This window comes from Elephas maximus, chromosome 21 (genome assembly GCF_024166365.1).
Source record: "Elephas maximus indicus isolate mEleMax1 chromosome 21, mEleMax1 primary haplotype, whole genome shotgun sequence".
NCBI lineage: Eukaryota > Metazoa > Chordata > Mammalia > Proboscidea > Elephantidae > Elephas > Elephas maximus.
The window spans coordinates 55,820,472-55,832,558 of NC_064839.1; the positions used below are offsets into that span (position 1 = coordinate 55,820,472).

At 53.4% G+C, this 12,087-nt stretch overlaps 1 gene segment (V, D, J or C); it reads right to left on the bottom strand.

The window, feature by feature from the left end:
* Positions 1 to 8,464: 8,464 nt before the first annotated feature.
* Positions 8,465 to 11,728, bottom strand: LOC126064590 (immunoglobulin heavy constant gamma 1-like). The segment is given in 5 exon segments: positions 8,465 to 8,925; positions 9,005 to 9,334; positions 9,441 to 9,476; positions 9,887 to 10,507; positions 11,722 to 11,728. Coding segments are annotated over 5 exon segments (1,323 nt in total).
* Positions 11,729 to 12,087: the final 359 nt, after the last annotated feature.

Genomic DNA, 12,087 nt, shown 5'->3' on the forward strand with positions numbered 1-12,087 from the left:
TGCATTTGATCGCGTTCCATGCCTCCAAATAGTTATTCTAAAAATAGTTTTCCCAGAGTTTATAACTGTTCTCTGTCAAAGGGTTAGTCTGATACAAGCTCCTCCACCATTGCTGGAATCAGAACTACTTTCTCTAGTGTGGTTTTCCATTTTCATTTCCCTGGTGACTACTGTGGTTCAACATCTTTTTCATATGTTTCATGGCCTTCAGCTTATCTTTTGTAAAACATGTGTTCAATGCTCTGGCCCACTTTTCTATGGAATTGTTTTATCTTTATAATTGATTTGCAGGGGTGCTCTATATATTCTGGATATATTTTAATCAGCTTATGTTTGTAGGTGAAAATTGTGAAAGACTTTGAAGTGGGCCAAAAGAATACTGGGTGTCTTCAGTGAAAAACAAGACATTGTCTTTCACACCCTTCCAGGTTATCTGATTCTGTGCGGGCTCTATGCCTGTCTTTCATTGTCTTTGAGCTACTTCACAACTATATAGGTTATAGATTATTGATAGCAAAATATACCCTGTTTGTTGGAGGGACAATTCAATCTTCTCCTTCTTCCACGAAAAAAAAGATCATTTGTATTTATAAATTTATTTTAGCATTCCTGATTTAACTATGTAAGTATAGTGTTTTGAATTCTACTTTGAACTGGTTGGAACATCTTAATTAATGAGTTAAATACGATTTTTGAAATGTATTCATCTATGTGAGAGTCATGACTATACCCTTAACAAGAATAATCCTTTAATATGTTGTAAATGTTTTATCCCATGTGATCCTACCCAACCTCCGTGTCTAGCAGGTTTATTCTCCTTTGGCCCAGGACCGGAAGCCAGGAGTTGATGAGCAGATACTAAGAGCGCGACCATATGCTTCCTCTTTGGGTCTTCTTCAAGGGCACTCCCTTCAGAAAGCCTTCTCTAACCCCATATACTGGGTTCACTTCTTTCTGGTCCATGATGACCTTATAGCCTCCCATATTTTCCTTTATAGCACTTACTCAATTGCACTTAAATAATTGTGGAAATATGTACTTGATCCCTGCCTGTGTCCCCACACTCCAAATTTCTGAAAGGCAGAAGCCTTGTCTGTGTGGCTGATGCCTAGTGGCATCTGGTGCCAAGTTGCCATTTGGTAAATATTTGTTTAAGAAACAAATAGGTAGTGTCCTCACTGAACTTCTTAGGGCCCTCTGTCCTCTGTGGGCTGGAGGAATTTCCTCAGGGTCTGAATTTTAGTGGTTAGGTTGAGTCCTGCCTTCCCCCTTGGGCAGGAATGAGATCAGGATGGTTTTCTGGAATCTTCTTAAAAGGCAGTGTGGGAGAGTAGAAGGCATATGAAACGTGGAGTCCAAATACTTGAGTTCAAGTTCTTCCATCCTACCTGCAAGTAGGATGCTAAAGCCTCTTTAAAGTCTTCCTTTCTTCACCAGTAAAATTGAGACAGTGACGCCTACTTCTTAGGGGGTATTATCAGCATGAAATGAAAGAAAAGTTTCTGTTGTGGATTAAGTTGTGTCCCTTAAAAGGATATGTTGAAGTCCTAACCCCTGTACTTGTGACAGATTCTGTTTTAGAAAATAAGGTCTTTTAAAAATATAGTATCCATTAAGTCACACAGGAGTAAGGCGTGTTGTAGTCCTAATCCCTTCTGAAAGATATCTTCTAAAAAGAAAGGATTTACATAGAGAAAGGGAGACAGAAGGACTGAGGCAGATATGGTAGCAAGCCAAGCGTTGTCTTGGTTTTCTGGCAGCCACTAGGAGCTAGAAGAGATATGCCATGGTAACAAGCAACCCCCAAATGAAAATGGCTTGCAGCATAATAGCTTTATTTCTCTCCCATGTCTATGTCCCCTGCAGTTGACTGTGTGGCTCTAGTGTGGGTGCTTTTCTTGTTCTGGGATCCAGGCTGAAGGAGAAGTGCTTTCTGGAATATGCCATTCTCAAGCAAGAGAAAGGATCAATGGTGGAGCCACACTTTGGAAATAGGGTGGGCTACCAAGGCCAGTGTTAGTGGTGGCAGGAGTATCCTCCTCTCAGGGGGAAAGCATGCTCACAGCAATTGGGCAGCAGTGAATAGTGAGGAGCAGGACTGTGATTTACCATCAGGATGAGGATACAGCTGGAGAGCTCAGCAGAGTCTGCCTCAGAGCCAATGCGTCTGCTAGGTCTTGTGCATTTTGTGCATCATGCCTTCCCAGGTCTGTCTTTGTATTCCCTGGCGCCGCTGGGCCCCTCTTGGTGTCGTCTTTTCTCTTACTTTATGTGGTCAAGCTCTAACCTCCCCTCTGGTCTCTTTCCTCTGGCGTGAACATCTGCAGCCTGTGTTTGAACATAGCTTGGGGATGGTCTTATGTTAGGGAAGGTTACCAGCCTCAAATCCAGGGGTCCAGGCACAGAGCCACCACTCCTCGTGCCAGTGGGGTGACATTGGTCCTGTTGGGGAAGGTTTCTTGCCCTGAGTCCAGAAGTCCAGGTACAGACCCACCATTCCACATGTCCGTGGGGTGACATTGGTCACGTCACTGACCTTTGCCATCTACCCAGCCCTGGCCACATCCATAGCAGGGCCTGGGCTGGACCTTGGGGTACAACTTGAAGAGGGGGCTAGGATGTAAGTGCTCTTTTCTCCCTCTTTGCTGCCCATACTGCAGTTCCGCGAACTTAAAGGCACACTTTAGATCTCAACCTTGGACTTCACACTATGCATGTCCTGCATGGCCTTCGCATCCAGTGCAAGGACTGAGCCAGGAGTCCCAAGTGCACTGTGGATGTCAGACTGGCAGCCTTTGCTTCATGCAACTCTGCAAGAAAGGCGGTGCCCATGCTCAGTGTTCCAGGCAAGGTTTGGGGGCTAGGACCTTTTCCAGGTGGAGAACTTTCTGGACATCTGTCTTCTCTTCCTGTGTCTGCGTTTGCTCACCCATGTTCTGGCCTTGACTTGGTGTCCAGGTGTGTGAATGGGCCGATGGCACCTCGGGAGCTCTATCCTTAGCTGGGATAGGGCTGGCAGGTGGTGTATCCCTTTGTCTGCAAGGGCCCTCAGGTCAGGAAAGAAGGACCTACCCAGGACCCTTTGCCCCTTGCCAACAGCTCCATAACAGGGAAGCCTTATGGTTTCAAGAGTCACAATTTGGCAGCACTTACCGAACACAACCTTCTCTGTCTCAGGCTCCCTGAAGGTTGGCCCTGAGTCTAATGCAAGGACACTCCGGTGGTGTTATGGAGTGAATTATGTCCCCCCAAAAGTTATGTTGACTCTGTAAATAGGAGAGTTCTTGTCGTTCTTTGCCACCATGTCAACCCCCACCTCATGGTGAGCCTGTGTACAATGCAACAAAGCACTGCCTGGTCTTCCTCCACCCACATGGCTGGTTGTGGAGCAAGTCAGTATAATCCACAGAGTTTTTATTGGTTGATTCTCAGAAGTAGTTCATCAGGTGTTTCTTCCTAGTCCAACTTAACCTGGAAACTCCACTGAAAACTGTTCAGCATCCTAGCAACATGCAAGCCTCCACTGACAGACAGGTGGTGCATTGGTCAGGAGTTGAATCCAGGTCTTGTACATGGAAGGTGAGAATTCTACCACTGAGCCACCAATACCCTCCCCACCCTCTCCACACTCCATCCCCCTGAAAAAAATATTATGTTGATGTCTTAAGCCTTTACCTGTATATGTGACCTTGTTTGGAAACAGGGTATACTTTGTCATGCAATGAAGTCATACTGAGTAAAGTGGGTCCTACACCTTATCATTTCTGACTGGTGTCTTATAAAAAGAGCAGGATAGACACAGAGACACACACAGGGTGAACACAAACACCAAGGAATGCCAAGGAACTGCTGGGGCTATCAACAAAGATATGTCCCTGTCCCCCCTTAGAGCTGATGCTCTGATTCTAGCCACCAGAATTGTGAGACAATAAATTCTGGCTCTTAAAGCCTCGCAGTTGTGGTGTTTCTCTTAAGGCAGCACTATGGAAGTAAGCCAAGTGGGAAGGACCCAATCGTGTCAGTGCCATGGCCCATGGGCCCCACCCACAGCCATTCCAGAAGTTGGGCCTGGACTCTCATAGCTACCCTTCCTGGCTTCCCTGTCTTCAGAGCAGCTCCCATGCACCACCGTCCAATGAACCCGTCCATACCCCTTCCCTGCATAAAATTATCTGCATCTCTGTATAGCCTCCAAGATATGGGTCAGTAACTCAAAGGTGCATTTGACCCAGCTCTTTGATGGCCCTTTGTTGGTCATCCCGCCCAGTTCTGACTGTCTTCCAGCACAGCAGAGGCTTCTCCCTCAGGATGGCCAAGGCTAGACACGCCTCCTGTGCTGTCCCTTGGGGGTTTGCTCCCCAAGCCTCAGCTGTTTCCCTCAACAGCCTCCTTGAACCTCCTGGAACCTACTGGATCCATCCATTTCAGGTGCTGAGATCATTACTCCTGACTTGCTGTTCTCAAACTCCTGGGCCCGCGATGATCAGCTGGGGGCCTTGTTCTATACAGTGCCAGCCACTGTCACTCCAGTGAGGGTGGAGGCTGTCCTCAGACTCCTTTGTCCTGCCTACACCACAGGGCAAATGGGCAGGCAAAGCTGATGCCCCCCTAGCTGCGAGGTGAAAATCTGCTGGAGAAGAAAGGACACCGATGCTGGGGACACCAAAGGGACCCTGGCCAGTGTCAGGAGCTGAGTGAGTTCAGGGTGCTCTGGGACTCATGGCTTGGCTCATCTCAGTGCTGGGGCTGGCACTTGAAGGGCTCAAAGGGTGTCACCATAGAAAGACTACAACCAAGATAAATCATGCAGTTTAAGTCCATTGTAATGTAATTAAAAAACAAGAACAACACATTTACATGAAAGAAAATCAAGGAAATTCAGAAAATTAAAAAGAGGTAAGAAGCTACAGAGCTGATGGATGTGGCATTTCTTTGGTGTGATTTGCTTCCATTTGTGTCATTCTTGTTCCCACCTTAAGATGCAGGCTCAGCACTCTGGCTCCTTTGTGGTGTGACTCTGCTGAGTATTTGCTGGAAGGGAAGATGGGAGACAGGGAGCCCAGAGGGGTGGCAATGCTTGGCCCCGGGACCTCTGTGCAGTGCCTGTGGCTGGGCTGGCCCGGTTTCCCATCAGAGTCTTGTTGGCCAGATGCCCACTCCCAGCATCTGGTCATTTTCCTCTCTTCCATTCTCTTTGTCTTCGGCCACCTCTGTCCAGAGGCCCAAGGATGAGGCCTCCCTTGGCACACCCTGACCCCTTGGGGCACTAGTCACCAGGCCTCTTTCTAGGAGGCTGTCTGGCCACTAGCACCTCAGACCTGATGCCCTTCCTGTTTGGCACAGATGCCCATCCTCACCCCAGGAGCCCTGCCATTGCACCCTCTAGACCCTGCAGTGTCCATGGGTATGGCCCAGGCCTTCTCTGGTGGTTCCCTGCGTGGTGGTGAGGTTGGGCCTTTAGCTGGAACTAGGTTAGTGGCTGGGAGATGGTGGGTATCCTGGGCCAAGCCCCTCACTTGGCCACCATGCAGGCAGAGGTTCTGTCCCTTGGGTTGAGCCCCATATCTAAGAGCTCTGCGTAGGAGGTCAGGATTGGATGGAAAGCTCTTTCACAATAGCCAGAGACCAAGTCTCCAGTTCAAAATGAAAAGGAGCTTCTTCCTCAGGCCAGGGCCATAGAAGTGGTGGGGGAATCCCTGCGGTCTCCCAGGGTGAAACTGGCCAGGTGAGGGCTGGAGGAAGGGCCATTCAGTGAAGGTTGCAGCACTTCTCAAGGAGTATCCCTTTTGAGGTTGATGATCAGTGGCTCCCCTGCCTTGGTGTATGATGTCCCCACCAAGGATCTTTGAGATTTGGTGTCTTTCTGAGCCAGGCCTGGGGTGGGGTTTGAACTCAGGTCCCTGCTCCAAATGGACATGGGGAATACTGGCCCATCCACTCTTCCAGAATGGATATGCACAGCTGATTCTGAGGGTCTCCTAGTGCGGTGACTCCAATGGTGCTCCTGGTGCTGTTGTAAATGCTATTTAGGTATGGGGTAGCAGGGCATCCAGGCTGCTGGGTCTGTGGGAGAACCTGCTGTCCACCAGGTTCTCTGACAGGAGAGATATGAGATAACATGGTCAGAGGGCAGTGAGGTGTCTGGAACGGTGGGGTCAGAGGGCAGGGTAGAGCTTGGAGCCACTGAAGCCTGTGGTGGGTTCGGCTCCTATGTGTTCCTCTCTCAGTAGCTCCTAGGCAGCCTGCCCGATCATATTCCTGTAGTCGGGGACGATGTTCCGCTTCAGCTCCACTGCCGAGGAGAAGATCCACTTGACCTGCGGGTGACAGGGTGGTGACAGTGAGCAGGCCACACCAGGCTCCTACAGCCCCAGGCCCTGATCCCTGAGATCCCCTCTCTCCCTCTGCCTACCTGCCTGGGGTGTGGCTGCTTCATGCATGGGGACCCTACTGGCAGAGTAGCCTGCTGTGCTGGGCGATGGGTTGGGGGCTGGGGGTTGGGGGCTGGCACAGGATAGAGGCCCTGGGAATCAGACCTTGAAGAGGGTGACGGTGGCACTGTAGCACACGCTGAGCAGGAAGAGCGTGATGAAGATGGAGATGGTGGTCCACAGCCCGTCCAGCTCCCCATCCTGAGCCTCCGCACAGCTCTCATCTGGGTGCAGCTCTGGGAAGGGGATGAGGGATCAGCGAGGGTGTCCCTGCTGTGGGGGCTGGCGCAGAGATGGGGGACAGGAAGGTACAGGAGGAAGGGTTCCATCTATGCTGGGGATGGTCCTCCAGTCCCATCACCCTGCCCTCCCTGCCTGTCCCCTCCCAGGGACAGGTGAGGCAGTAGGGCCCCATGGTCAGCTGTCCCTGGCCATGCCTCTTCTGTGGTTTCTCAGGACTGTGCTGGGGACCCCTCCCCAGCCTTGGGCACTGTCCTCAGTCCCATCCTTCTCCTACAGTTTGGACCGCAGCATGGCTGGAACACCTGTCCCCACTTATGGTCCAGCCAGCTGTGATAACCACTTGTTTTTGCTAGCCCACCAGTGCTGGGCTGGTTGGGGCAGCATAAGCGTTCATCTTGGGACATGGCCACCCCAAGAACTCCTGCAGGCTGCCTGGGCCCCAGGCCTTCCATTTCATCTCCCTTGGGTGCAAAGGCCTGGAGGGCATCCCACCCTCCCCAGGGAAGCACAGTGCTAAGAAGTAATGTTAGGGACAGTGAAGGGATTTGACCCCATGTGTGAGGGGCAGGAGTGTGAGTGTGCAGGAGGCCAGTGGCAGTCTTTGTCATCACAGGAGTGAGCTTGTGGTAATGTGAGGAGAGCAGGAGTCTTGCCCCTTTGAGCAGCTCTGGAGGGTGGGTCTGGGAGGAGGAATGTGGGTTCTTGCAGGTAGGGACCTGTCTGAGTTGGTCAGGTACAGGTGAGCTGGGAGCAACCCATGGGGCACTCATGCAGCTTTGGAGGGTGTAGGATGAGGCTGGTGTGTGTGTTCATGTGACCTGGGCTTGTGTTCGCAGGCATTGTGCAGTCTGCCCTTTGTGAGGCCCCAGTGTATAAGGGGAGTACTTTACTGTGCATGTGTGAATGTGTCCACGTGTTTGTGTGTACATGCATGCCCATGTATGGTTGTGTGTACGGGTGCATGTGTGTGCTTGTAAGTGCATGTGTGCCTGTGTTTTTGCATGTTTACTTGTGCATATATGTGTGTGTATATGTACATGGATGTATATGCATGTGTGTGAATATGAGTGAGTGCGTGTGTGCCATGTGTCTGTCTTTGTATATGGGATTTTATGTAAGAGTGCATGTGTACCCACATACCCATGTGTTTATGTGTGTGCTTGCATGTGTGCATGCGTGTGTGTGTGCACTGTGGTCCATGTATTCCTGCATGCATGTGTGCGGTATGTGTGAAGGTGATCTGTGGGTGCTGGAGTGTTGTTTCGCAGGAGAGGCTTGTGTTTCATGGGTGTGAACTCAGTGTCCAGGTGGGTGTCTTGTCAGTGCCCTCTCTCTCCTGGGCAAACCACCTGGATCCTGAGTGTGTTCTGTGCAGTGGTCTATTCTTGGAGCCCCAGAGGAAAAAAGAGGGCCCGTCCCCCTATCCACGGGTCTCCATGTGAACACAGAGCCACCATGGGAGCTCCTGCAAGGCCCTGTGGACAGGGACCCCTGGAAACAAATCAGACACTCTTCAGCACACAGCCTCCCTAGTTGCGTCTACCTGTTCCCTCCCCCACTCCAGCCCAGAGAAGCTGCTGGCTGGAGGAAGGACCCAGAGGGGAGACACTATTTATGAAGGACCTGTCCCTGTAGCAGGCTGTCCATGGCCAGTTTCCCCAGGGTAACCTGCACTGACCCCTACGGTCTCTCCCAGTGGTGACAGTGGAGTTCTTAGGCCTCACCTGACCCAACAGCCTGGGAGAGCTCAGGTTCATGTGGGCCTTGGAAAGAACCATGCCAGTCTTGCAGTACCCCAGGGCAGAGCTGGGTGCTTTATTTTCGGGGTGAATTGCCTGTATTTACAGGCAAGGTTCCAGGTATGCTCAGGGGCACCGGCAAGTGGCAGGGAGGTGGCAATTGCTGGACGTGCTGGCCAGCGTTCATTTACCGGGAGACAGGGAGACGGCCTTCTGGGTGTAGTGGTTGTGCAGTGCCTCGTGCAGAACCACGCAGTAGTAGGTGTTTCCTTGCTGCCAGCTATTCTTGGGCACTGTGAGCTTGCTGTACAGGAAGAAGGTTCCATCAGCCTCAAGCTGGGCTTCAGTGTTCGCATAGCTGTTCTCAGGCTCTGGCTGCTGGTTCCTCTGCCACGTAACATCAATGTCAGAGGGGTAGAATCCCTTCACCAGGCATGTGAGGCTGACCTTGTCCTTGGTCAGCTCATCTCGGTGTGGGGGCAGGGGATACACCTGTGGCTCATGGAGCTGGCCTGTGGGGAAGATGGTGGAGAGAGTTATTCCCAGTGAAGACGAAGGGGTTGCCCATCCCTCCTCGCCCACCTGCTTTACCTTTGGCCTTGGAGATGACCTTCTCAATAGGTGATGGGAGGGCAGTATTGGTGACCCTGCACTTGAACTCTTTGCCCTTGAGCCAGTCTTGGTGCGAGATGGGGAGTGCACTGACCACACGGTACGTGCTGTTGGATTGCATCTCCGGCTGGCTGGTCTTGGCTGTGCTCACCTGCTCGTCATCCACGTACCAGGTGAACTGGACGTTCAGGTCTTCCTGGCCAACATCTACCACCACGCACGTCACCGCAGGGGTTCCGGAGATCGTGAGGGTGTCCTTGGGCTTTGGGGGGAAGATGAAGACAGAGGGTCCTCCCAGGAGCTGATGATCTGGTGGAAAAACCTGAGCTTCAGTGACAGGGTCATTGAGGCTGGGGCGTGGATTTGACCTCCCATTGGGGCTGTCTCCTCTTAGCAAGGGTAGGGCTCACTTTACCTGGGCACTTGCATTTTTCTTTCACTTGGCGTGGCACTGCAGAGAGAGCAGACAGACAGGGAGTGTTACCTTAGTGGGAAAGAGAGTGGGCATCCCAGCTGGGAGAGGGAATGTTTGGCCCTCAGGCTGGGATGATGTCAAGTTAGGCTCTTCCATGCAGCAGTTGGTGGCTCTGAGACCCACCATCCAACGTTGAGCTCAGGGACTGGATTATGGGCATCCAGCCTGTGTGTCCTCTCTGCCTGGCAGGCTACCCCAGAAGACACCCTCCTTGAATTTGTGGGACCTCAGGGTGGGGCAGGCAGAACCCTTTAGTGGGAGGAGACAGACAGGGTCACCACTTGCCCTGCATCTCTTGGTGCGTCAGGGGCCTCAGGCTGACCCTGAACCTGTCTGCTGGGGACGCAGGCTGTGGGTCCCCCACTGCAACCAGGCTCGTGGCTCACCGATCTTCTTGTCCACTTTGGTGTTGCTGGCTGGATGGGCGACGTTGCAGATGTAGGTCTGGCTGGTCCAGTCGCTGGCAGGCACAGTCACCATGCTATTGAGGGAGTACAGGCCAGACGACTGCAGGACGGCCGGGAAGGTGTATGCACCAGACAGGGCTCCAGAGTTCCAGGACACCAGCACTGGCTCTGGGAAGTAGTTGGCGACCAGGCAGGCCAGGGCCACCTTAGATTCAGATGTGGCCCCACAGCCGGGGGCCAGGGGAAAGACTGATGGGGCCGTGGTTGAGGCTGCAAGAGAGGGGACCCCACATGACCATGTGCCCAGGCCGAGCCAGGCTTCCTGCCTGCCAGGCTTGTCCTCTGTGCTCACAGGCACCAGGAGTACACACCGGAGGGGCACATCTGGACGCACACCTGGGTCACACAGCTGGCCATACCCACCCACTCCCACCTCAGCACCCCCTCTCTGGAGGCCCCTGGGAAGGTGCCAGGCCTGGGATGTCTCTGATCTGTTGTACTTCCAGGACCAGGAGCCTTGGCTGTGGCCTCGCTGGCTATGCCAGTACCACAGGCTTGGCTCGGTCACCTGGCCAGCTTTCCAAGACCACCCAGAGCCAGCTCAGCCCTGGGGTCTCCCAGGCCCTTCCTCCCACTTTGCTTATTCATTATTCTTAAGGTGAGTGGCATCAGGTTCCCTACCTCCTCTGTCTCACCCCGGACAGTAGGCCCTTGCTCCAGCCAGCTTCTCTATGGTCTTTCAGCCAGTGACCATCTCTGGCCCCTCTTGCCCCAGCCTGGGCCTGTACTTTGGAGTGGCAGTCTCTGCCACACCCTCTCATCACCCCAGTACAGGGTGTTCCACCCAGAGCCTCTTGCCACTCCTGTCTGCCTCCTGTGTCTCCAGATCTCCTGGAGTCCACTCCCTCCCTCCAAGAAGGCTCCCTCTGTAGCAAAGGCTGCCCAGGCCTTTTTTCCTACCAGTCACTGCTGGCCTGGCCCCTCCCTGTCCTGGAGCAACGCCCTGGGAACATGGTCATCCCTTTCTCTGCCCTACTCCCCTCCACCGGCCAGCAAAAACCCCAGCCCAGGTTCCTTCTAATCTTCTCCTCTGGGCCTGAGCTTCTGTGGCCCCCTGTGGCTCCACCAATGCAGCACCCTCACTCCCCACACTGAGGACTACCTATCCTTCCTGGCCACTGTCTGGCTCCTTGCTCACCTAGATGCTTCCTCCTTTTTGCATGGTCCTGTCTGAGCTAGCTCCAAGGCACATCTCTTGCTCCCTCCACAACCCAAACTCAGCCTTCCTTGCCTTTATCCACCTGGCTCCCAGGTCTGTCAGTTCAGCCTGAGCCCCACCTACCGCCAGGCCCTGCTTCCTAGCCTAGCCCCTCTGGAAACCAGGGCACCCCAGCCCACCCTCAGCCCAGGTGGGAGCCCTGCACCTGCCCTTGAATCCTCTTCTTCCGTGTTTGTGCCGGTACTGTGAGCGCCAGGCAGGTGGAGTGCACCCTCTCTCCCTGAGTCCTCAGGCTTCAGAGCTCAAGCCCACCCCTTTCAGGCCTGTCCCTTCCAACTGTGAGCCCATCTGGCTGCCCCCTTTCCCTTGTCCACTTATATACCACAGGTTGAAGCAGCCCCTGTTTAGGCATCTCTGCTGGGTTGGCTACCTTGTGACCCCACCGTTTAACCTCAGCACCCCTGAAACTGAACTGAGCCCTTTGGAAGAGCCTCTGGTTTCTCTCTCAGCCCTGGGGCCTCCACTTCCCAGGGTTCTCTCACTGCACCGGTGCTGGAGCTCCTGCCAGTCCAGACTCCTACCTCTGCCCACCTACCTTCCATCACTCAGCTCAGGCCTGTCCCCTCCCAGTTTTCCAGCCCAAAGCGCCCAGCCCTCCACATGGCCCTCAGCACTCACCAACCAGAAACTCTGCCCCAGCTTCTGCAGGACTTCCGGGCCTCCTGCTCTCCAGCCCTGGGGCCCCCTACACAGGCCCTGAGGCCAGGACCTGCCTCAGTGTCCTCAGGCCTTCTGCCCCCCTGCCAGCCCCAGCACATTCAGCCCAGACTTGCCAGGTGGTCCTCCTCTATTCACTCACTTCCCAGCACTGGGTTTGTTCCCTGGGCCACCAGGACACCCACCCTCGGCCCAGCTGTTCAGGTGCCAAGGCCCTCAGTCTCATCTGTCAGAGCAACCAGCT